At 52.7% G+C, this 26,313-nt stretch overlaps 1 protein-coding gene across 1 annotated transcript; it reads right to left on the bottom strand.

Annotated features, from left to right (window-relative positions):
- Positions 1-1,163: 1,163 nt before the first annotated feature.
- LOC134420902 (hydrocephalus-inducing protein homolog) lies at positions 1,164-23,484 on the bottom strand. The gene is made up of 14 exons (XM_063161307.1): positions 23,455-23,484; positions 21,539-21,673; positions 19,901-20,100; positions 17,155-17,279; positions 15,606-15,882; positions 14,353-14,488; positions 10,449-10,672; positions 8,468-8,535; positions 6,080-6,312; positions 4,477-4,577; positions 3,095-3,230; positions 2,602-2,647; positions 2,483-2,550; positions 1,164-1,169 (listed from the first exon to the last, which is right to left on the bottom strand). Exons 1-14 carry the CDS (start codon positions 23,482-23,484, stop codon positions 1,164-1,166), a joined length of 1,785 nt encoding a protein of 594 aa, XP_063017377.1.
- Between the last annotated feature and the right edge of the window lie 2,829 nt (positions 23,485-26,313).

Raw genomic sequence — 26,313 nt, 5'->3', positions numbered from 1 at the left:
GAATAAAACCTCTGTAAATATCACTGTTTGCTGAATGTTATTACCATTGTCTGTGTATAGCTGTATAATGGATGTATCATGTATGTACTTGTAGAGTTAGAGTTTATATTAGTTTTAGTAGTGAGCAGATGATATGGGGATAAGGGGTGGAATGTCCTGGGTTGACCATATGATGCTTTTATCCCCAATCGTCTCATTCTGTTTATGTTGAGTAATAAGTTTTGCACCTTTAACAGTGTTCCAGAGAGTGAAGGGGGGAGAGAAGAAGTGCGCAGTTTGTTTTCAGACACTGCACTCCACTCCCCCACATTCCTGCTCCTGGACTGTTGCTGTCTGCGGACAGACAGCGGGACAGAGCTCTTCTTTGGCTTTTTAGTTAGTGTTAGCTAGCTGAGGCAAAGAAGTTCCCTGGACTGTGTATTTTCTTTTCTTTGGACCTCTTGAATCCTGCTCTGGACTGAACAGCCAGGAGAGCACCTGCAGCTGCACCTGTGGCCCACCGGGCCAGGCCTGGCCTGCGACAATTCCAGCACCGGAGGGACTGATCAGAGACTGAGTGAGCTGCAACCCAGGGACGGGCTTTTCCCAGTTTGTCATCTCTTTTAGAGTGGCAAGGGTCTCATTGTTTGATATTGTTTTGGTTTTATTGTTTAATAAACAGGGTTTTTTCCACCTTTCTCCAGAGAGGTATTTTTTCCTGCTGGACCAGTTGGGGGGAGGGGCCGATTGGATCTGCTTTTTTCCCACCGGAGCACCTTCGGGGGATTCTTCCCCAAATTTGGTCTAAACCTGGACAGGGCTCAGGCTGCCTCCTCCTGTCCAGTCCTGAAGTGCCTCCATCGAGTTGCCGGGAAATCCAGACTGGTTCTCATCTCCTTTGGTGGCGGGGGTTTGAATTTAGGTGGGTGGAGCTCATCTCTGGAAAATAAATAACTATGAACAGGGACCTGCAGTGGGAGGGAGGGAGGGACACCTGCACCAGCAGCTCCTGGCCAGGATGCAGCCCCTGGCTGGGTGCTGGCTCGTTGAACTGAGAAATGGTTTGACCCAGCCCTTCCCAATCCAGGCTGGGGCAGGTCTGTTCTAAAGGCAGCCCAGGGATGGCACTGAGGTGCTGCAGCAGCTGCAACTGCTCACATTGAGCAATCACAGAGGACATGCATTTACACCTGGTGGGGATGCAAAAAGCACAGTGGGAGAGGAAAAGACAGAGAAGGCAGCACAAAGGTGAGATTTGAGACACCGAGGGGCAGACCCAGCCAGTGCCCAGCCAGCACAGCCCACCCAGTGCCCAAGGCCAGAAACTCTGCAGCTCCACCAGGGATTTATCAGGAATGTTCCCCTGACACCGCTGGGGGGTTGGTTGACATTTTACAACACTCCCAGGTGACTCAGGTCGCATTCCCCATCCATCCATCCATCCATCCATCCATCCATCCATCCATCCATCCATCCATCCATCCATCCATCCATCCATCCATCCATCCATCCATCCATCCATCCATCCTTCCATCCATACATACACAGGCTGTGGTGCTGGGATCCTGCCAAGCTCTGCCAGCCTTGGGCTTGGGGAGATTTCTGCCAGCCGTCCTGAGCTCCGTAATTGTGCTCTCTGTTCCAGGAAGCAAGCAAGAAAGATTTTAAAAAACCCAAAACAAACCACAACAGAGAAACCTAAAAAACCTTCAACAGCTCAACCCTGCTCAAGATATTTCTTTAGGGACAGCTACCACTCTCCAGCTGAAATGCTGGGCTTTTGGGGAAAAAGAAAATTACATGTTCACCTCCAAATTGAAAAGGATTAAGCTAAGAGAACCTTTCAAACTAAAAATTACTGTCCGAAAGCTTTCATCTTTGCAAGAAATCTTTAGGTAAGACCAGCCTGACAGTTAAACAACTGGTTCTTCTGGTGGGGAGAAACCCTCCTCTTTAAGGGAAGCAGCCTGATAGTTAAAAGCAACTGTTTGCTCAAACTTCAGGCTCCCTGGCACAGCCTGCATTGCCTTTCCTTCCTGTTCACTGATTTACAGGCAGTGCCACGATGGCCCGGGTTCAGATGTTCGGTGCCATCCAGGCAATTTGGCATTGCCATTTCCATATGTTTTAATCGAAGTTTCAGTCCTTGCAACCACTCTTCAAGTGCCAGCTTTCCTTTCTTTTACAGAAAGCTCAAGGTTCCCAGAAGACTTCTGACATCCTCTCTTGCGCTCAGAGAGATGACATTTTCAAACAGATGTTTCCAAAGTTAACAGCATTTGAAAGAATAATGACCTCAAATGCCCCTGCATTCCAGCTTAGCCCAACTCCATTCTGTGTCAGACACTGAGATTCCCACCTCTAAGGCAGGAGCCCTTTGTGCCCCCATCCCTCCTGTCCTTCTCCCCAGCAGCCTGTGCCTGTTTTCCCCGGCAGAATCCCTGTCCCCGTGCACCCTGCCAGGAGCAGCTGCACACAGGCTCACAGCTCCCCTTGCCCTCACCAGGGGGTTTCTCTCATCCCCGAACACGCCGATGAGAACGTCGGTGCGATGCGTGCCCAGGGCCTGCACTGCCACCACAACTGGGATCTCTGCTGTGCTCTGGGGCTGCACAATCCCACAGGGCTTGGGGCTGGAGTAGAGCACAGCAGAGTCCTCCTTGCGCTTCTGGAAGGGACACAATGAAACGCAGATTCAGAGGGACCTCTCAAGAAACTGTAGGCTCCTTAACGTCCACCACAACAGCAACTTACACACACCTTTAAAGCTCCTCAGGACAAAGGTCAAAGGCACAACCAAGATGCAAGAATTGTAGGGTTAGCACTCCCAGGGGATCCTGCAAGGAGGCTGCCAGCACAGGCACTGGTGTCTGTGGGTGCAGCAGCTTTTCACAACCCTCTAAGATCTCCCACAGGAAAACACCCTGAGGACTAGAGCATCAACTGTTTCCTCAGGAGCTTAAACTGCCTCCTCAAGTTAACACTGGGGTAGGATCCTGTTCTCAGCAGATCTTTAAGACTGAATAGAAAGCAGCAAGGTCTTATCCAAACCCTTTGTTCCCCTAATAATCTCCTCAGGAATATTTGACAGGAGGAGGTGGATGTGATGCCAAACCTGGGGAATAAGCCTGTAGCAGCCAGGAAGGTGGCTGGCATTCCTAATGAGGATCTTCCTCTCATAGGGCACCTTCAGGTGGCACTCATCACACAGCAGCACTGGGGAGGACACTTGGAGCTCAGGAACGAGACACCTGGGCAAAGAGATGAGCCCAGGACAATCAGAGATACTGAGAGAATGGAGAATGCCTACACCCAAGGATTGTGAAATGGAGCAGAACACATTGGTCACTGTCAAATGCACACTGAAGAGCCCTGCAGGGATAAATTGCCTTCTACCTCTTCCCACTCCCACATGTCTTGTCAAGGAGGGGCAAACCCTGAGAGGCAGCACCCAGAGGCTGCCAAGTGCCCCAGGCAGAGCACTTTGCCCCACAGCTGCCTCAGCCCCTCCTTTACCCAAGAAGGCTTGCAAGGACTCCTGCAATAGTGCCAGTGACCCACGAGCTCTGGGGGAGCCTTCCCAACAAGGATCAGTGCTCCCTAAGGCTCAAGGAACACACAGCTCCAGTGTCTCAGTAAAACTGACTCCCTTCTCTGCCATGGTGCTGTTGCCCTGCCTGAGAACTCAGCTCTTTGCCCCAGCCCTGGAGGGCACGAGACAGCAGCTGCCCCACAGAGGGGCTGATCAGCCCCTGCCAGGCCCTGCAGCTCCCTGGCTCCTTCACTGCACAGCTCCAGGCACTGCCTGGCCCCAGCTCCACCTGCTGTACACAGTGGCAGCCCAGGCACTGCCTGCATGGCTCTGCCTGGCACAGGGAACAGCACCAGGGAGCTGCATCCCTCTGGGCATCACACTGACACCCACAGCAGCACAGCAGCATGGAATTCTGCTGCAGCAACAACGACTTTTGCTCTCAACTCTGACAACATTAAAGCTCAAAATGGGAAGCAGAGGCAAGGACAAAAACTGGAGCTGACCTGCCACATCAAGGACTGCTTTCCCCTTGTCAGACCTTGCCCTCCCCACTCTTGCTGGGAGCCACTTCCCCCCTGCCATGTGCCCTCATGGACAGAGCCAGAGCCTGACTCTCAGCAGCTGCTTGGTGTGGCCCAAACCAGTGCACGGTGCTCACAACCAGCACAACTCCACCTCTTGCAGCCAGAAGGAGAGGAGGCCCTCAGGAAATTTGTTCCACCTCAAGCACCAAAAACAAGGCCAATCAATGATATCATTCCTGGTGCCTTTGGAAGAGGGCCCAGGACTGTGCTGGGCTGGGAGCAAACGTGCTTTTCACTACAGGCTGCTGCCCAAGCACTGCTGTTCTCGTGTCCAGCTGGCACAACATGAGGGCATTCAGCAGCACTTCTCCTTGGCAGCTGCAGCCAGCACAGCCTGGGCAAGGCAGTGCCTGGGAGAGGCCAGGCAAGGGCTGGTACCTGGCTGTGATGATCAGGGCTGCCACTCCCTTGCCAATACCCTCCAGGTCCACCAGCAATCTCCGGTAGAACTCCATCACCGTGTTGGAGCACAGGGTCACCTGGTGGAAGAGAAGAACTGTCAATTCTTCCTTCCAAAACCTCATTACCCACGGGTGATATCCTCCAGTTCCTGAGGGAGGATTTGCCCTTCATTCTTCTGCTGCTCCATGTGTAGAGCACAGTCTCAGAGTAACAAAAGCCTTCTGGCAATACCGCATTTGTTAAACACACCTTGCTATCAGGGCACAGGTCAGCTACATTAAAACATTAGACTACAGCTGCATGCACCACTGCATTCAAATTAAGGGGCCAATTACTCATCTGACTACAAAGACATCCATGCCAAGGAAATCTGACTTGACCACAACGAGTTCAGCTTTACAGCAGGAGGCTGAGGGCAAAGTGTGGCCCAGCAGGTGCTGGGCAGTTCATGGCTGCCCTGGGACCCCAAGCCCGGGCTGGCTCTGAGAACTCCGGCCCCACGCCAGGAGTGGGGAACTGCCCCAGGGTGGGCAATGACCACAGGCAGAACCCTCAGAACTGCCCCAGGTTGGGCATTGACCACAAGCAGAACCCTCAGAGCCTCTTGCTCTACACTGCAAGAGAGAAGCCACCAACGGGACTAGGCAGAGGAGAAAGGAGGAGGATCTGTGTCTTGAAATTACACAAGAAAGGGTTTATTCCAAGCAAAAGGATCAGAGCCAAAAGAGCCCTGGACACTCCTGTGAAAGGGCTTTTGTACAGACACAAATCAGGGGGTGGATACAAACAGCAAACCAAAAGGGAATCCTCAGGGGAGCACTGAGGGGATTACATCAAGTGTCTGGGGCCACTTTGGGTAGGAGGGTGGGGAGGATGGCTCACTTGGGCCAATGGGGCCTCCAGGAACAGGGGAATTCCAAAGGGGCGTTGCAGACAGGGATTGGCTCCAGGTTAAATTGGCAAAGAAAGTTGGGGAACAAAAGGGGCTGGGTTTGACAGGCAGGGAAAGAGCTGGAACAAGGGACAGGGAATGGCATGAGGGACAACTTTGAGGGAGGGTAAAACCCAGGGGTAAACCAACTCGGGGACACCACGGGGTACAACAGAACAAACCACTTAACAAGGAATCAATACAATAAATTTGAACCGCTACACATGGCTGCAGATTTGTTTGTCTCCACTGGAGCTTCCTGCAGTGAACACAAATCATTCTGCTCCCCAGGAGGGGGGAAATGACACCAAGAAGAAAAGCTCACTGCTTGATACAATGACATCTCTCTAACAGCCACCTTCTGCCCTCATCCTTGCTCTGCCCCGTTGCAATCAAATCAATCGCACTCAAAAACACAAGAATGGTTTCAGGCCTTGACCATAAGGTCTGTGAGCTCAGCATATGAGTTTGGAAAGCAAACAGTGCTCCTTGAGGAACATCCCGACTAAGCCAGCCAGCAGAGGCCTCCCAGCAGTGCAGATCTCTCAGTGCCAGGATGCTCCAAGCTGGCACCAGAGCTAAAGCCCTCCCACCCTGCAGTGCAGCTCCAGCCCTGGTGCTGCAGCGGCTGTGGCCGGGCTCTTGCACCTCGATGTCCTGGTGTCCCTGGGGGAGGATGGTGCCTCCGCTGGGATTGATGGTGAACTCCCTGGGCTCCACATGGAAATGGATTCCCTTGCTCCAGGCCGGGTCGCTGTCCCTGCGGATCTGATCCACGCTGTCCACAGCCGGCTGCGTGCCATCGTCCGACATGCGGAGCTGGAACGTCAGGGGCACCGCGGAGCTGCTGGTGAGGCGGCAGCGCTGCGTGTAGGGAAAGCCTGGGCAAGGACACAAACAGCCATTCAGGCACCCAGCAGGGCATGATCCTGGGGGCAAGATCCTGGCACGATCAAAGTGGGATTGGAGTTGAGCTCTTTATGATCTGAACTACAGCTTACCCAGAAGCTGCGTGAGGAATTAGTCGTCACTTAGTTCCCTTTGACACAGATTCCAGACTGCAGCCTTGAAAATGCCCACTCCTAGCCCTGCTGAACACTGCAAGCTTCTCTCTTTGGGATGGGGATAAGCTCCCTCACCTGCCCCAAACCAGCACCAGTTCTTTCTCAGTGATGAGTGTGCACCCAGACCCAGCATTTACTCTGAGAATTCAAGCTGTCCAATTCCCTGCTCAGCCTGCCAACACTCCCACCTTTTTCAAGACATATAAAGAGTGAGTTGTCAGTGAGAAGAAGCTACAGCAAAAGAAAGTGAGGATGGGATCAGCAACTAGAACGTGATGCAAAGCACCCTAATGCAGCTTCTCTCTGCAGGATCCTTAAGGCATCTCTTGCTTTGGGCCAAACAGACTGAGCACGCGACAGCTCAGAGCCCACTCAGCTGGGGGCACAGCCGAGCCTTGCTTTGAGATTAGCAATCAGGAACCAGGTCCCACCTCAGCCCACAAACAGGGACATCACAGCCGTGCTGCGCACTGAGAGTGCTCCCTGCAAGGGTTTACCCCGCTTTGGCTCTGAGATTTGCTTTCCATCCTGCAAAGCCAGAGATACAGCCACTCATGGTGGGGATGTCCTGCAGAGCGCGCAGAGCAGCCACAGCCTGCTCTGCACTGCACATCTGGCTGGGCTGGCCAGCTCTGTGGGGAGGAGACTTCTCCCCAGGCCTGCTCACCAAGAGTCACTGGGACACAGATGGGGAGGAAAAACAACTGCAGCTGCAGCCCAGAGCTTCTCTGTGCCCATCCAAGTGACCACTGCCAGCTCCAGCAGGGACTCCAGCAGGGAGGCAAGAGAGGCACAAAAAGGACAAACCCAGATGTCAAAACCTCCAATGAGACTGAGGCCAGCACATGCAGACAACAGTCAACAGTTACAAAGAAGCAAAGATACAACAGCTGCCTTCAGCCGAAGAGCCCTTAGGCATGAAATTGGATTCAGCAGGATCAGTCTCCTGCTTCAGACCCATATTTCCGTCTGTTGCCTTTCTTGTTTCATTCCTTCCAAAGTCAACTTGACAAGCACCTCCGTGGTGATGCAGGCTGGGGAAGAAGCAGCTCAAGAAAGGCAATGAGTTTCCTTCAGAAGTTCATGAACTTCTTTGTTGTGGCTTTAGGCTTGGCCGTGAAGGGTGCCCTGGGTCTGGGAAGGGGTTCTGGGGGGTTTTGGGCGGTTTTGGCCCTGGGCTGGGCCTTTCCCTTGGGGGTTTTTGGGAGTTGTGGCGTGATGCCGTGGGCGGCTGTGCAGTGGGAGCTGAGGCTGGGCAGGGAGCGGAGCTTCCCTTCCTCCCGCTCGGGGGTCGCAGCTCGGCCGCTGCTGCTGCGGGAGGTTTGTGCTTGGCCCGGGGCTGCCCTGGCTGCAGCTCAGCACTGGCACCGACCCTGCCTGCCTGCCCCGCTGCTGCTGCTGCTGCTGCTGGGCACTGCCCGCATTCTCCTGCCCTCTGGGGCTCTGCAAAAGGAGCATTTCCTCCTTCCCTTCCCTTCCCGCACCGGCTGGGGGGGATCCCTGCCCTGCCAGAGCCCACAGCTCCTCCTGCTGTCACCAGACCTCCACCAAAGGGGAAAAACAGGACTTGGCATCTGGGAAATGTCTGTTCTTGCCTTCTTGTCTGTGCTCTCCTGAGATAGTCTAGCAAAGAACTGTTATTCCCTTTCCCACAGTTTTGCCTGGGAGCCCTGTCATTTCAAAGGGATAATCATTTGGAGGGAGGGGCTCACCTTTCCATTGCAGCAAGATTCCCACCTTCCTTGGCAGACATCTGTCTTTTAAAGCAGCACAGAGACACCAGAAAATTCTGCCTTTCTATTCCTTGCTTCCATTGGATCTCACAATGGCAAAATGCCCCCTGAGCAGCAGCAGCAGCAGCCCTGCAGTTCACAGCCTGAAGAGGCTGCTGGGGCAGAGCAGGAGTGAGGGATGCTTTTCTGTTGGAAGGCACAGATCCCTGAGGCTGTGTCCCAGCCCAGGGAACACTCACCAAAGGAGATGTCCCCGAAGTCGAGCTCAGCGAGGTCGAAGTGTAAACTGGGTGCAGTGACGCTGCCCCTGCAGGCCGAGGACAGAGCAGGCAATGGCTCGGTTAAAGGCATTGCACAGGTCCGGCTGTCGTGGCTCGGGGGCACAAAACCCGGGCTCAGGGCACCCTGGGTTTCCAACCAACACAGCCCCGTGTGCTCAGCACAGGGCCCTGGGCACAGGAGGCAGCTCCAGCCAAGGGGCAGCAGCCAACAGCCCCTGATGGGCTCTGGGCACAGGGCAGGCAGGAGAAGCCCCTGGGTTGCTGAGGGTCCCATGAAGGACCCTGAACACACACCCAGACATGGCTCTGTGCCTCAGTTTCCCCATCTGCAATGGCATGGACATCAAGGTGTCCCCACTAACTTCTGTAAGCAGCCCTTCCAGCCACAGCTTCCCTGCTTTGCTCCTTCTGAGCTGCAACTGCTGTTCCCATGGAGGAGCTTTCTCAAGAGAGTTTGACCCACACAATCATTACAGACACTGTTCTGAGACACGAATCCAGGGCATTCCCAAACATCCTCTGAAAAGAGCAGCAACAGTTCTACCCAGGGCACAGATGAATCCTACAGGAAAGGACCAGCTTGTCAGCAGTGCACCAGCTGGCACAGCCAAGAGCAAGAGCTTCAACAACCAAACTTGGCTGTCCTGAATTTAGCACAGCCCCTCACCTGCCCTTGAACTCAGCAGAGACACTCCAAAAGCCACCAACATCCACTGAAATCAGCACTTGAAGCTGCACAACATTCACCAGTTGATTTCATGGTTGATGCCAATCAGTGCCCACTCTGCCTTTTGGTTCAAAATCAAGAACCAGTGAGCTGTGTCCTCTATTGTACTCACAGGACTGCCCCTGGCTCTGCTCTGCACATCTCAACAAGAGACACCTGCCCCTGCTCAAGGAGAAAGCTGCTTATGCACAAACACCCCATGGCCATTTTGGGGGAGGGACAGAGGAGAATCAATTATTTGATGGTGAAAGGTTCCCTCTTGATTTCCAAATGTAAAAAGCAGCACTTTTCCTCCAAAAACAAAGGCAGCATCATTGTTTCTCCACTATGGGCACACGTGCTCACCACTTTTCTCTTGCTAAGGAATAACTTCCTTGTTCTTCTTTACCCATCTCCCTTATCTCATTGGTATCATCCAGTGCAGATTGCTTTCATTTCTTCACTGCCTTGAGCCAGTGCCGCCCAAGAGCAGCAGCCCAGCTCCAAAGCTGCAGAGCAGCCAGCATCAGCTCTCCTGCTTCCACTCCATTATCCTGCAGCACATGGCTCAGGCTGGCAGGGACAAGGCCTCACGCTGCTGTGGTGCTGAGCACTGAGCTCTGCCTCCTCTATGATCCGCCCTTCTCCCTGTGCCTGGGCCAGGATTGTCTCTTGCCATGGCACCAGCCCACGGGATGGTGCCCAAGTCCTTGGCACAGTTCCTGACTCCCACATCAGCGCTTTGCTGGCTGTGCAAAGGAGGCACCAGAGCCCTCTGTGCACAGGAGCTGGGGGCACAGCTTGTGCCCCACAGCATGGCCATGAGAGGTGAGCTGAGGCTGCTGCTGCCCATCTGGCACGGAGTATTCACACAAGGTTTTACAAACACTGCTGCTGCTGCAGAATCAGCCAGGCTGGCCCATCTGCAAAGCCCTGGGGGCCTTGCTGGGTGTTCAGGTGGGACATCCCAGAGCAGCTGCTGCCCAAAGCTGATCCATCCCACTGCCTGCCATGGCCCAAGGCACACGGAGATCCCTGCAGGGAGGAGTCATTCCAGCTCCCAGCTACCACACAGGGCAGGAGGCCGCCTCACACTAAAGCAATGCCAGCAGCAGAGCAGAGATTCAGACCTCAGGAAACACCTTTTTCCTCTGCTCCACCCCAAAAGGAGGCAGGTGGGGGATGTCCCAGAGACAGCTACAGATGTGCCCACCCAGCTCCCAGGGTCCTTACTTGATGGTCAGGATGGCAGGCCTAGGAGATCCAGCCACACTGAACTGCAACTCCTCCTCAAAGCTCCCCAGCATAGTGGCTCTGAAGGAGATCTGCACAGCCTGGCTCCCACCTGCTGCAATGATGCCCTCCTCGGGGGCAAACTTGAAGAGCAAGCCCAGGTTGGTGGCTGAAGAGAGACAGGTGAAGGGAGCATCAAGAGCTCCTTGGTTCATCAGTTTCACCTGCAGCAGCAAGAAAGCAAAATGGAAATACGTGTGGAATCTTCCCTTCTTGTGAGTTATTGTCTAATGATGCAATAACCACCCAGAAAAGGCAGAAGCTTTGTGCTGCTGAATGGCACAAGTCCAAAGATACAACAGGACAAGTTCTGCCTTTGGGTTTTCATGCAGAGCAGTGGCAACTCCACAGAACTGCAGTCACCCTGGGCTTATCCCATGGACACAGAGCAGTGCCCCTCTGCTCAGCAGCACCAAGCGCATTGAGAGCTGGTGCTGAGAGCAACGTGGGCTGATTGCAGCTGCCTAGGGAATCACCCCAGAGCTGCTGCTGCCCCAGTGAGCACAGCTCCAACAGCACCATCTGCTCATTCACCTTTTCCCAGACCATGAAAACAATACCTTGAGAATGAGGCATCAGCATCAAAACGTACAGACAGCACCATCTTTTGGTGAGAAAACTCAGCGTGTCTTTCCCATCCACAGCCAAGCTTTTGAAAGTGTCTGCCGTGATGCAGTGCCTCATGAAGTTTTGCAAGCTTGACTCTACTGGGGGAGAGGCAAATAGGTAGAAAACCCCTTTGCTTTATTCCCAGGAACACTTTTCTCTTTCTAGAGCCAGAGATGCACCGAGGCTGAAGTGTGCAGAGGGACTGGTCAGCAAGGGAGAGAACTCCCAAGGATTTCCTGTGATTGCAGCAATAAGCAGAAGACACTTGGCTGGGAGCTGTTGGCAGTGGGCTGAAGCTCAAAGGCAGCCAGTTTGTTGCAGCTGCTTCTGCAGAGCCCAGTCCAAAGGTGCCTTGTGTCTGGCACTGCCACACAAGCCTCTGAACATGCAGCTTTGGGAGACAGTGTTGGTTTCATGTGCTAAGGGGTTGTTTTGCAGGAAGCCTCCCAGCTGATCCCTAAGGAAGGCTGCCCAAAAGAAGGGACTGGTGCTCCAGGAACAACTGACACACCTTTGTGACCCCCCAGATTTGAGCAGTCCATCAAATATTCCCTGCTCACAGCTGCCCAGGTTGGCAGCAAGTCCACAGCTGCACCAGGCTTGCTGCTGCCTCAGGAGCCATCAGGATCCATCCCAAGCCCTGCTGCTCACCTCACAGACATGGGAGGTGTTGATGAAAACATTCCCAAGGTTCAGAGTAGGAGAGCTGAGTTCAACCAAGGCTCCTTGGCCTTCCCCTCTGAGCTGCAGGGGCAGCCTGCTCTCATGGCCTGGGGAGAGATGTCCATTGCAGTACAATCATTCCCTCTGCTACACTGGATTTTCCAGGCTGCCTCAGTGCTAGTCCCTGACTCTGAGCTGGATGCAACCAGCTCCTGATGCTGCAGGAGAAGATATGGACCCTTCTCTTCCCTCAGGACATATCCCCTGAGGCTGACTTGCAATTTCTAACCCATTCCCTGGGCTGCTTTCCAATTTGAGCCACCAGTTTGCTGAGTTTAAAACATCTCTGGTGCCTGTAGTGACGGGTCAAGGAGTAATGGGTAGAAATGGAGAGAAAGGAGATTTAGGTGAGATATTAGGGAAGAAATTTGTCCTGTGAGGGTGGTGGGGCACTGGAGCAGGTTCCCCAGGGATGTTGTGGAGGTTCCAGCCCTGAAAATGTTCCAAGCCAGGCTGGATGGGGCTTGGAGCTCCCCTCCTAGGGGAAGGTGTCCCTGCCCATGGCAGGGGCCTTGGCACTGGATGATCTTTAAGGTCCATTCCATCCTTACCATACTGTGATTCTGTGGTTTCCTTCCCATGCACCTAGAGGAGCTTTGAAATCCATTCAGTGCAGGCACAAAGCTCCTACAGAGTTTGGCAATTCCCAAACTCCCTGGCCCAGGAGCACAGGACTTTGTTGCCCAAGTGCTCCCCTTGTGACACTCAGCACTGTGTTCTATTGCCACAGACTGAGAGCTGCAAGGTGACAACTCCCACACAGGGAGAGAAGCAGCTGCTGGCCAAGGCTGCTCCCTCTACCAACAGCCCGGGCTCAGTGGGGCTCAGCCCCCTCTGCTCTGCTGCTGTCTGGGCACTGGGAGGTGGTCCAGGCTCAGGGAGCCCATTTCTAACTCAGCTCCTGCTTCCTGATGATGGATCCATGGCAAATGGAGCCATCCTGGAGGCCAGGCACCTGCAGGGGTTGAGTGCTTGTTCACTAAAGCTGTTCTGCTCTGGAGCTCTCTGGCCTTTGAGGGAATGCTGGCAAAGCCATGGCATGAAAACCTCTCCCTGCACTGCCTGGGCTGTTCTGGGATCACTCAGGCACACACAGCATTCTGAGCCCTGGCCTGGCACGGGAGACTCCCTGGGAGCTGCAGGGCCAGGGGGGATGTGCCAGCACTGCCCTGCTGACCAGGGACCCTTCCCAGCACTTCTATGGGAGCCCAGTGGGCTCAGGCTGGCACCATGGCTTCACTGAGGGGGAGAGAGGCAGGGCAAAGGAGCTGCACCTGAGATGCTGCAGTAAGCCACACTTCCATACTCCAGTGCTTCCAGGGGTTTGAAGGTCACCTTCATTTCAGCCAAACAATTCGGCCCAATTTCTCCCTCCTGCAGCAGAAAGAGACAGCAAAACATTGCTCTGCAAACTTCACATTGCTTCTTTTCACCACCCTCCTGTAAGCCTTTGTTTAGAGTATCACTGATGAGTGAACAGCACAAGGAGCCAAGGAAACACTCCAAACCCAGCCCAACACAGCTCTCAATGCTCAGCTGATCAGCTCCCACTCTCCACAATATTCCTGCTGCTCTGACACAAGCTCTTGGGCACATCATGCTGCTGTCAGCTACAGTGGGATGCAACTGCCACTGTGCCCTGCTGGCTCTTGGCCTTAGATGGACCATAGCTGTAACCAAGAAGAGAACATGATCCCCTTCCTTGGAAATAAAAATATTAGTTTAACCTGTACTGAAAGAAAGCAGAGGCTGGGATTATTGTAGGGTTTACTCCAAGATGAGAAGGGTGTTCCACTGTGCAGACACCAGGCATTCATCATCTCTCACAATGCCAGTACTCAGAATAAAGGCTCTGGTCGATGGGAGCATGTGGCAGTTTGCTTGCATCACCAGAAAAGGAAAAGGTTTTCTGTCCCTGTGTGCAGGACAACTCCAAAGGCCCATTTCAGCCTTCCACCCTGGTGTCCAGGCTCACAGATGACACTGGAAGGGACACTCAGAAATAGTGCAAGGCATGGTTACAGGAGGGGATGGCATTTCTGTCATTAACCTTGGGCTGAATTTGGCCTCCTTTTGCCAGAGAACAATTGCAAGCTTCAGGTCAGTGTGTGAGCTGGCAGTGCTCCAACAGCCTCTGCTGAGCCCCACGTGTGGGGGGAGCCCCTGCCTACAAGAACTGCTCCCTGGGACACTGACAGGACACGCAGGCAGTGCCTTGAGCTCGAGCCTGGCAGCAGAGCTGGGCTTTGTCAGGCTCCCAGCCCTGCCTGGAGCCTGCAGGGCACAAATGCTTTCAGCAGCGAGCCCTGCAGCCTCACCAGAAACTCCATGTCCTCCCTGCCAGCACATGGAGCCAGCTGAGGATCTGCCCAGTGACCGCAGCCGGGGAAGGGGTGGGTGTAGGGAGTAGGGTGGGAGGAGGAGGAGGAGGAAGAGAATGTTCTGAGCTATCACTTACCATTGGCTCAAGGAAAAAAATGTCATCAGAGAACAGCATGGGGTCTTCTTGCACCTTTGCCATCTTCTCCTGGTCCATGCTGCTCAGGAGGGCACTGTGATCTCCACAAAAGCCCTTCACCTTCTCTGTTTCTTTCTCCTCTGGGAAGTTTTCCTGGGACACCTCTTTGGGCGGCCGCAGCAAACACTGCCTGCAGCCCCAGGGAGAGACAAGGCCAGCAGATGGTTTCATGAGCCACAGATTTGCAGAGAGAAGTGTCAGCGCAGGAGAGCAAAGCACCTGGGGAGGAGCAGCAGCAGCAGCTCCCCAGCAAAGGCTGAGCCCAAGCCACGAGGGTCCCACAGGGATCAGAGGACAACTTGCTGTTCCCCGGCCCAGCAGGGAGTTTCACTCCACCCTTGCAAGCTCAGCAGAGGTTTGCAAAGCCAGCATCCCTCCAGAGAGCCTCCTGCCTCAAACCCTCTGCCACAGCTGAGGGAGAATCAACCAGCCATTTCAAGTGGCTTTTCCTCCCACTGAGCTGCTCGGGGGGGGGGCACAGAAAGATCACAGAGCACCCACTGCAGCATTTCCCTGGCAAGGGGAGACAAAGCTGGCTTGCAGCTACGTGTTACCAGCATCACTCTTTGTTTCTTCCATTTTGGACCTGCCCCGTTCCCTCCTCTGCCTTTCACAAGAGCATCCCAGAGCACTTCCACAGGAAATTGATGAATTCAGGCACCGAATCCCTTCGGGGACATTCAAGTTTTTATATGCAATATGCATGAAAACAGAGGCTCTGAGAGGGGAAGGAACTTTGCTGTGCAGGAGGGAGACAGCAAACTCCTGGAGAGACCTTTTCATGAGCCAGAGCTTTTTGGATCCCATCTCAGTGCACGGCACTAGAATGTCCTGAGAGGGAAAGGATCCTGCACTATCTTCTCTCACAAAAAATCCTCTCTGCTCTGAGAGCACAAAACCTCTCTGACAGCAGCACAGGGACACACTAGCAGCCCGCATGGGCAAGGAGCTTTTGAAGGAACTAAAGAGAAAAAATAGGGTGTATCACCTTTGGAAAGAGGGACTGGCTACTCAGGAAATGTCTAAGGATGTTGCCAGGTCATGTAGAAAGAAGATTAGAGAGACAAGAGCCCAATTAGAACCTGAGGAAATCCAGTCATCACAATCAACCTTTCCTTCCCAAAATGCCATCCCTGGTTGGAGTATAAATGACCTGGAATGCTGAGTGCTGAGCTCCTGAAGCCCAGGGACACACACCCCAGTGCCAGGAATGGTTCACTTGGCCTAAACCATTCAAAAGCACCAACATCCCCTGAGGCCACTCGTTAGTTTCAGTCTTGGGCCTGTATCTCACTGAAATGCATCTTTCAAACCAACCTCCTCTTCTCTTCATTCTCTTCTTCCTCAGTAGCAAAAAAGCCTTCCACTGGAAGTGGGCTGTGATGTTACTCCTGTTTTCAATGAACAGGGTTCTGTGGCTTGACATGGTGGTGAAAGTCTTGTCAAACTCCACGGAATTTGTGCTCAGCCCAACGATGACATCTACAGCTTCTCCCTGGAGCTTTGTGTGGATTCTTTCTTCACCTGGAACAAAGCAAAGGGGAGTCTTTGCTCAGCTCACTGGCTGATGGAAGCACAAGGAACAGAGCAAAGCACAGGGCACAGAAGAAAGTGTCCCAGTTTTGCGCTGAAGGAGCAGTTCTGTGGACCACTCCCTTGATCACATCCTTCAGCTCTGTGTGTACAGCGTGAGGATGTCCTGGGCACCTCCTAAAACACCTTATTTCTGAGGGTGTTTGTAGAGATTTGGCCCCAAGGGGACAGGATGGACAGGGAGATTGGTCCATGTGCTCCGGTGACCCACTCAGATCACCAGGATTTCTGCATCCAAGTCCTTCAGGTGACAGGGCTGAGGAGCCCTGCTCAGTCCCGCCTTGCCCAGGCTCTCCCCGGGCATCCCAGGAGACTCCTGTCTCTCCTGATCCCTTGGATCCCTTCTTGCTGACCAGCAAATATGCCTGGGGGCAGGTGGGCAGCAAAAGGAGGCCCAGAGGAACAAGTGAAGTGACAGCCCACAGCAGGAGGGGACACAGGTGAGGAAACACAACCAGCCTGGCTCTGCAATGTGACAAACCACTACAGAATGAGCACCATGAAAATCATCTCCCTGTCCAAACCCACAGCCACATCAGACTTTAAATATTTTATATTGTTCTGATCTGAAAAACCAAGCTGGAGCTTTTCAGATCAAATAAGAAAGGGACAAAGGAAAGACTAGTGAATACAGAGCAGTTTCTATATTCTACTGAATGGGATCCCTCAGTCTAGAAATCAAATGGGAGATAGATGTGAGAGGCTTGCAACAGCTTGAACAGCCTGGGAAATGGGGTCAGGGAAGAATTCGTTTTGATTTGTCACAAAAAAGGAACTTGAGGGCCTGAAAATGTTGTTAGGCAGAAACTACATCTATGTGTAAGGGCCACATAGAAAAAGGGCCTGTGACAAGCCAGTGGAGAAGCAGCATATGGGACAGAGGTGTGCAAGAAATCCATTGCATTGGAGAGAGTCTGATGGAGACCTCACCTACAGCACTGCCCAGGAATCAAATAAAACTTCACCCAGGCATAGCCACATGGTAGTGGAGAATCAGAGTTCCTCCTTCCTCCACTCAGCAAGTCCCAGCAAAACAGCAGTCAAAAATCTTTGCCTTTCTCAAGCCCCTAAACACCAAGCAGTTCTCAGTTTGCTTTGGGGTAAGGCTGAACAGGGGAGGCACCTCTGGAGGCAATGCAGGGGATGGGACAGCAGGGAGCCATGTGCAGAACTGTCCTGTGCCCTGCAGGGCCCAGCACTCACCTGAGCTGCAGCACACGGCCAGGGAGCCGCAATGGGCACCGCTGGCCAGCGGGTGAAATGCCACTGTCACCTGCACGGTGTCACCAGCGCCCAGAGCTCCTGTGGCCAGCACCACGGAGAAAGGACTGCAACACAGAGAGAGGGGTCAGGCCTGGGGACGCCTGGCCATGAGATTCCTGCTGCACTGCAGCTCCCTGCAGCTCCCTTGGGCAAGCAGGGAGCAAACCAAGCACAGGCAGCACAAGAGACAGAACAGACAGGATCACAAACAGCCACTGAGCCACTGCTGACAAGATCCTGGGGGTTAAAGGGCCTCAGCTCCCCATACTCTGCATCCAGCTCTCTGCAATGAGGCTCAAGGCTCCCACTGCCAGCAATCCCATCAGAGAATGGTTTGTGAAAAGCACAGAGAGGGTTCAGAGCTATTTGCATGCACAACTTGACACTGACTGCCTCAGGAATTTCTCTTTTCGTACTGCCTATAAATCGCATCTCAAGAGATGCAAATGGTAGGGCACTCCCTGTCCTGGGAGATTACAGCCTAGCAATCAGACAGGGAGAAGGAACTTTTCCCTGAAGACCAAGGAATAGTTCCTGTTGAATTTGCAGTGTGCTTCTTTGGTTTATTTTAATTTGAAATCCTCATGATTTAGCCGAAAAAGGGCAACTTTTCTAAGCATTTCAATGAAAGCTGCTCTAAGAAAAGGAGTAATCAAAACTCTGAAAGAGTGCAAATGCAGATTAGAGCAATACAGTGACATGGAAACCCAAAAGGACAATGCCATTTACAGTCTGAAGGGTCCAATCCCAGCTAAATGAAGCACCATGAGCAGGAGCACATCAAGGAGGCAGAACCGGAGGTTTCTGTGTGTTTACCAGCAATGCAGTCTGGGACTCTGGGCTGTCATGCAGGCTGGTAACTGTTTGCTTGGCCCAGCAGAGAAACTCTGTGCAATGTGTTGGAAATAATGATGCAGATGCGTTGGTGCACTTTGGATTTAACAGGAGCAATCAGGATTTAGTCACCAGGTAAACAGCTCTTGCCTGACAAACACAAGACTCTGTGCTTTGATGCTCAGGGACAGCTCAGGGGAAATGTGCTTCTGCCCAGCAGCTGCTGGGCTTGGTGCCCTTCTACAGCCCCAGTGAGGAAACAAAAGTTCCTGGCCTTGGTGCTTTGTTGCTGGTCAATCTGTCACATCAAATGTGTTCTGGGGACTTTGCTGATGAATGCATCACACACAAAAACAAAGAGAACATCTGGCAAGCTGAACTTTGTTCATGTCAGTAGTAACAGCTGATGAACTCGCTTCAGGTTCTGCTCCTTAAGGACCTCTTGCTGTAATTATGGGCTGACCTGTTCCCATTGCCACTGGTGAGAACATCACTGCTGGCTGATGGAGAAGCCTTGGGCCAGCAATGTTCATGTGCAGGACGTGAGACTTTGGAGGGAGGGGAGGAAAGACAAGGCCCCAGCAGCCCCAGAGCCAGATCAGTGCTCGTGCTCCTGCATCTGCCCCGGGGCTGATGCCAGCACTGCTGCAGCTCTGCTGGGGCTGGGGGGATAAGGGCCTGCTGGGGGCAAGGCACAGCATTCTGTTCTTAGTCTTTGGCCAGAAATTTCACTGCAATAGAGAAGCTGCCAGTTAGGGGAATCCCTGGCCAGGCTTCAGCACTACCTTCCATTCCATTCCCTTCCCACTCCTGCCCCATGTTACATGCTCCTGCCTTCAGGTGGCAGGATGGGAATAACATTCCAGGGATGACTTCAGGGCTTGCCTGAGATACAAGGTGTCTTCTTTTCAAATTATCAGGAGAAGAGGATCCAGCCAAGTTCAGGACTCAGCTGTCAGGACTGAAAAACTGAGTGCAAATCAGCCCCCGCATCGCCTCCATCCCTGGGCTCTACCCACCAGACTCCTCTGTTCCTGCTGTAGCAGTCATCTCTCACACACACCTGGCTCCCCAAGACCCAAAGACACAAGCTCCACAGCTAAACTTAACTCCTCTGAATTTCAGCCAACACCACTAAACTGTTCCCTGAGCCCACAGCTAGAAGAGCTGTGAAGGAGACATCCCTGACACTGTAAGAACCAAATTAAAATCGCTGTCAAGAGATGGGCCTGGAAAGCTAAATTTTGGGCTTTTCTCTGTTAATTGTGAGCTGCTCCTTAAGACACTTCTCATCCTGTTAGATCCATCCTCTCAATGAATCACTACTGCACCTGACAGGCAGAAAAGATAAGGTATGGAGGGGGTTTTAAAAGGTTGTTTTCTTCTGCTTTTATAACTAGGTCCATTGACATGTTTGTTTTCTTGTATGGCATCTAAAGACAGGTCCATGTCTCCCAATGGCACCTTGCAACCCCCAGACACTGCTCTTGCTTTGAGCAGTGTGTTTGCTCAGATGATTTCCAGAGGTCCCCTCCAGGACCACTGCAAAGCCACGTGCCTGTGGCCTCCCAGAGAATGGCTCTGTTTGGCTGACAGTGCTGAGGAAGCATTTCAGAAGCTGCTTGTGCTCAGCAGGGTGCAAGCCGGCTCCCAACATGTTCCAGCAGCCTCCAGGAAATCTGGGACACAGAAAGCTCCAAGGCCACTGAAAGCAAGAGCAGATGCCTTCCATCCTGCTCACTTCCAGCCAGGCTGCAGGGCAGCAGATCCGGTGCTTGGTTCCTTCTGTAGCTCTTTCCCAACTCCGCTCTCACCCAAAGGTGTTTGCACAGGGACAGATGAGCTGCCTCACCTCTGGGTTCTCAGCTGGTACCGAGCTGCCCGGGCACCGACATTGCGCACCAGCAGAGTCTGCTGGGTGCTGACCTTGACTGGACACTTGGAGAAGTCCAGCTGGGCAGGGAAGTTCAGCACAGCTCGGGCACCAATGGCCCGAATTGGCACAACGATCCTTTCCCTTGCAGTGAGGCACACCAGCTCGTGGCAATAATCCTGCAGGAAAAGAAACTGGCTCAGCACAGGACATTTAGTGCCATCCCCATGGCAGAAGAAAAACCATTTCCTATACCCCTTCCAGGGCATCAATTTACCTATTGCACCCTCACATGAACACTAAGTTCTACTACTATGTCACATTTTAAAGGCACCAGTGCACTTTGCAAAATCTGTCTCAGTGGCATTCAGCTCTTGTGTCACTTGGGTCATAGAGATAACAGCCCTAGGCCACCATCATTTTTACTCTAAACTTTAATGATGTTAAAGAATTCCTAAGCCCCTTCTAAGCAACATGGAGCTGGGGAACACAGGACATAGCTCTTTAGGCTTCTATATTCCCACTGTCTGAGAATAGGACAAAGTGTTCAACTGACTCGAAGCAGCAAAAGGAAGAGGAGAAAACAGCTGCACCCAAAGACATCCTGCACCTCTGGCCTGGTGCAGAAACATCAGTTGCCTCACAACTCCCCTCTAACTTTGCCTGTCCAACCAAGTCAGGAGAAGAACGGTGCTAAGAGGTAGCAGGATGCTGTTGGAAAGGGCCTCTCTTTGTTCCCTGCAAGGCTTCCTCCCTTCCATGCCACGCCCTCAACCCTTCTGTATGAACAAGCCTCCAGATCAGAACATGAACCCTCCAGATCCCAGCACTGAGATCAGACTTGCCAGGGCCTCAGCACTGCTGTTCAAACCTCCCCGCAAAAGCACCTTTGGCACGGAACGGGTGCCAGCTGACAGAGCAAGCACAGGGACAGGCATGAAGACAGAGCCCCAGCAGTGTCACTGCCATGGCCTCTGGGCTCACAGCTCTGCCTGCAGCTTGTACCTGCCCTACACCAGCTCCTTCAGGCAGGTGTCCAAGTGCCCTGCAGCTCAGCAACCTCCTGCTGACCAAGGGCACCCAGGGCCCAGTGTGCCTGTGCCAGGCCGGGCTCACGGGCACAGCACATCCTCTGCCCTGGCCCTGCAGCTGTGCCATGCTCACTTGTGCTCTGGGACAGCACAGCTGCAAGGCTGCACAACAGAGGGGGTGACAAAGCACCGGCTTTGCTCCAGCCCAGGGGCAGGCAGGGAAGCTGTTGGCAGTCCAGGAAGGAGGAAAGCTCTCTGACCTCTTTGTTCCTCTGGTGTTTTTCATCAGAATGAAACCCCTTCCACTGGACCTAGAGATGGCCCAACATCTATCAACACCCCTCTGTCATTTTCACCCTGTTTCCTGTGCATTTTCCCTTGGCAATGCTCAGCAATGCGCAGGGAGGGGAAGCAGAGCCTGTCAGGCCTGGCTGCAGTGCCTGCCAGCAGTGCCAAGGTGTGACTGGCTGCAGGCTGCTTGCCCACGCCTGGAGCCCAGCTCACAGCATGCAATGGGCTGGAGCCAGAGTGCAGGCAAAACAATGGCTGTGGAGATCATTGTGTGCTTTGGCTCCTCCAGCCTCACCCTGTTCTTGCTGGGGGTGAAGCGGATGCGCACAGGGGCAGAGGCGCCCGGGGGCACGGCACGGTACGCATCGCTGGAGCTCACCAGCTGGAAGTAAGGGGAGCTCTCCATGGAGACCTTCACCACGTGAAGAAACTGCAGCAAAGACATGAAATTATGATTTTGCCACTTGTGGAAACAGGACGAGAGGAGACCTGTCCATGGCCTGCTAACATCCCTCCCCTGCCCCTTTTCCAAAGCACTTTCAGCTGAGCAGGCACAGGCACATCATTCACAAGGCTGAACTTGAATCCCTTCTCTCTGGCTCCAGCATTTTGGCCAGGGGCAGTAGGGCAGTGCCTGCTGGGAAGGAAGGGCCGAGCAGGTCAGCACCAGCAGGATGGAGACACAGCACCTGAACCAAGTCACCTGCATATTCAACAAGGCCAAAAAACCTGCTGGCTTCTGCCTGCACACAGCCATGAAGTGGTCATGTTCCAGAGGGGGAATGTGCTACCTAAAAGCAAACCAGCCCATTACTGTGGGGGAAGGAAGAAATTCCCTTCCAGCAGATCAGGTTTGGGTAGGGACCTTCTGGGGATACAGTCAGGCAGGCAGAGCAGCAAGACAGGAGACCAAACACTGTGGTCTTACTGAGAATAAAAGCAAACCTGAAAAGCAAAAGAAGGAATGAACACAGCAAGACAATCCCTAAAACAAGGAGATGGCAAAGAGAATTTAAATGGGCAGTAAAGCAGCAAGCAAGAATCATAAAACCATGAGAGCAACCAGCTTGCCAAAAGTGACAGAAACACAGACAGGCGGTGGCTATTGACCGTGGGGCTTCAGAGGCATTTTCTGCCTGGAGAAACAGGACCAGCACTGACTGACAGTGTGGTTCCAGTATGCAAAGCCAATCTTGGCTCTCCAGGGCTTCCTGCTGCCTGTGCAGGCAAGCTGGGCTGCTGGGCATTCCTGCCTGCAGCCAGCAGGCCAGGTTCGGCCCTCTGGGGTACACGTGCACAGCACACATGCATTTTCTAGCACACTGATCTCATCAACCCCTGAGCACCAAAATGCTCTCCAAAAGTCTAAACCAGGTGATTTGGACTCCCTCCTGTCTCCTCCCACCAGCCCACTCTTGGCACAAGCCTCACTTGAGAAAATGTTTCCCGGACTGAAATTCAAATGGTCTCAAGTTTTCCTCTTTACAGTGGAACACAATTGACATTTTTCAACTTTTTCCCTCTCAGCTCTCTTGGGAAACTGCAAAACAATGCCAATTTCTTCAGGTGAAGGTGGAAACCTCCAGGAGCACATGGCTTTGGATGTGCTGTGCTTCTGCAAAGGGAAAGCAGAGCACCGTGTTGCTTTTGGAAAAGCTGAGCAGAGCTGGATGGAGCTGAGCAGGAGCCTCAAGTGGCACCTAAAGGCCTCTCACTGCTTCTGCTCCATCACTCTGATTGCAGGGCTCTTTCAGAACACGGTTCCTGCAGGGCCAATGCCATTAATGAGAAGTGATTCCAGCATAAAGTGCAGAAGGCTCAGCCCCTGAGCTTTGGCTGTGAGCTGCACAAAGGGAGCCAAACTGGCAGAGATTCCTACCAGGAGCCAAGATTAACCAAGGACACACAGGGTGTGCTATAGACCCAAGGCAAAGCATGAGAGCAGGGAAGAACTGCACAGCCCTCAACATTCCAGTCAATCCAGAGCTTTCAAGAGAAGGAAACTCCTTTGGGATAGACACCATCAATGCCTGGCCAAAATATGGGGACAATTCCCAGCACAGGAAGATTTCCACCATCTTGCAGAAGAAGGTGCTAAGACATTTTCTTCTGCATGTGCTGCAGCAGATAACTTGCTTTGCTGTACACTCAGGGAATGAGAGCACTCTCCTCTTCCAGCACAGCGTCAAAGCTCTGGGTGCCAGCACTTACCTTGTCCTTATTCATGAGAGACAGCACCATTTCCGACACCTCCCGAGCGACAAAGTTCTGAAATACCAGCTCTGGTGGGGAAACCCCAAACCAGCTCTGTTTCGGGGCAGCTGACGGCAGCTGGAGAGGAGAGAGAGCAGGGAGTGCTTCAGCTGCTGGGAGGAAGGTTCATGCAGGAGAATCTTCCACTGATCCCCAGTGAAGTACAGACTCTGAGGGAGCACGTCTGCCCAGCCCACACTGGGCAAACAGTGGCTCACCCACCTCTGCTCTGAGCTCATCCACAGCTGCTGGGCCACACAGAGCAGGCTCAAGCCAAACTGCTCTTTCTCCAGGTTTCTTTCTCCAGAATGCCAGGCAGCACTTTCCTAAAACACTGCCCTGTGCCCATGCGGTCACAGAGCTCTGGGGCACTGACTGAGCACTCATGGAGTAAGTAAAACCCATGAATTTACAGGAGACTCCATGGGAAAGGATATGGGATGTCTTTTGCTCTGAGACAGGGAAACCGAGGCCCACACAACTGCAAATATCTTTTTTGCTCTAGAACTTAGACATCAGTAAGAAGAGCACAGGACCAGAGCAGGTGTGAGAGATGAGGTGACATTTGGCTGAAGCCAAATGGTTATTAAGCAAAAGAATGGAATTTGTTGGTTCTGTGTGTTATTTGTGGTTTAGATTTGTTCAGGTTGGTTTGTTGAGTGTCACAGTGAGAGGGACAGGGTTGAAGACCTGACCAAAAGGAAGGAGGATGAGAAGGGAGCGGACAGAAAAGTTGGTGCTCAGTAGAGAATGGAAGCTCCTGAGTACCCATCCAATGGCAAAGGGCACAGGGACCGCCCCAGCCGGGTACAAAGGGGATACAAAGATTGCCATTTTCTCAGAGGATGTGTGTGCGCTTGGCTCTCAGGGAGGGAGACATCCCCAGCTCAGCTGAATCCTTACTAAGAAACACTTTTCTTTTGCTTTGATGATTTTGTTCCTTTTCATTGTATTTAAAAGTTAGTGTGTTCCAAAGAGAGGAAAAGGCAAAAATAAAAAGACAAATGAGCTGAAAATAGAAAGACAAGTGAGATGAATGCTGAATGAGGATAAGTTTCAGGTTTTTTTCTCAGCAACTTGGGTAAAAGCAGAGTTGGTATCTCCTTTTTCAATGGCCTTTAAATGGGTGCTTTCTTGTCATTACTGCAACCTTATTTCATGCCATTGTAGAGGCACGTCTGGAATGACACAACAACAGCAAATGCTTCTGGAGCAGAGACATTGCTTGGAGAAAACTCTGCCCTGCTTTGTCTGCCTTCTCCAGCCACACTGCTGTCACCGCAGAGACACAAGCAGGTCTCCTCTGTGACTTCACAGCAGACACATTCCCTTGAAGGGAGTGGCTGCAGCACACTGTCCCTTAGCTGTGCCCTTCCCTGAGGTGTTCCCAAGGCTCCTCTCCAGGACAATCCTTAACCTGGATTGTGTTCCGTGTCTCTTGCTGCCAATTTCCTGCTCAACAGCCCACCTCAGTCACCTACCCGTTTGGACTGTGCTTTATACCGAGCTAGTCCTGCCAGAAAAGCAGCTTTAAACACACCTCTGAGTAGGCACTGATCCAGACAAAGCACATCCATTCCCCTCTGCCCAGGGCCAGTCCCCTCTACATCTGGCAGCCTGCAAAATCTAACACCCCGTCAGGCTCCAACACATTGTTCCAGCCCAAAGCAGTAATGCAATTTGTTTTGTTCAATCTGAAGTAATTCCTGCAGATCCTTGGCCTTCAAAGGCCAACGCTGCCACTCTGCAGGAAATCCTGTGACCCCGAGCATTTCATGGTGACCACACCAAAGCAAGAGGTGGCTCCTTCAGCAGGAGAATGGCAGAGGGCAATTTTGGGCCTCTGTGTCCCCAGCCTTCCTCCCATTGTTTTAGCAATGGCAGCTGCACTCCAGCACACCCCAGCAGCTCCAGCAGAGGGTATTTGTGTTGGCTTAGTGCAGATCAGGACTCCCAGTGCAGTCCACCACTCCCAGCACCTTGCAATGACAGCAGGACCTGGACACTGAGGTATTTTGCTGGAGGCAAGCCTGTCACAAGCACACACCCTCTTCAAACTTCATGTGAAACAGAAAGGAAAAGAGCAGGAAAAGGCTACCTTTGGGCGAGTCTCACTCCTGTCTAGAAATGGGCCAATTCTGGGCAGAATACTCCCCCCAGTGCTGGCCTCCTTCTTCCTGCTGAGAAACTTCTCCCTCTGGAACTTACAGGGAAGCAGCTGAAAGGCAAAAGTAAACCAGCTAGAGCCTCAGAGTTGTGCTTGTTCAGAAAGGCTTTTCTTGAACAAGTGGCACTGGTGAATAACTTGTGATCACAGCCACTAGGACATTCCTGGAAGCCCTGGGAGTTTCCTGCTGAAATACTTAGCATCAGTGAATTAATAACACAGAGTGGAACACACAAACTCCAGCCATATGGCTCTGTCCCATTGGCTTCTCCATGACTGCATGGGACATGGTTGGGGATTTCTGCTCTTTGGGCATTTGTTTCCTCTTACGTTTCATTGGATTGAGGCAGTGACCTTTCCAGAGAATGGGGAGGAGCTCTCACAACTGCCTGAACTCCATCCCTGCACAACGCTCAGAACTCACAGCAAGGAGATATCGCTGCTGGATGAGTCCAAGAGATGCAAGAAAGGAACACTGTAACAAGATTGAGGTGCACAGCAATGTCTCTAGGTTTTAGTTCTCCCTGTTGATTGTTTTCTCTGTCTGGGCTGACAGAGCCTTCCACAGGCATCTCCTTGACAGAGCCTGAGCAGTGGGGCATCTTCAGCCAAGTGAGCTGCAGACAGCAAGGGACCTTTGTGGCCCTGGC

This window comes from Melospiza melodia, chromosome 7 (assembly GCF_035770615.1).
Source record: "Melospiza melodia melodia isolate bMelMel2 chromosome 7, bMelMel2.pri, whole genome shotgun sequence".
Classification (NCBI taxonomy): Eukaryota; Metazoa; Chordata; class Aves; order Passeriformes; family Passerellidae; genus Melospiza; species Melospiza melodia.
Note: the sequence above shows the minus strand (reverse complement) of the source record. Positions and strands in the feature narration are given on the sequence as shown.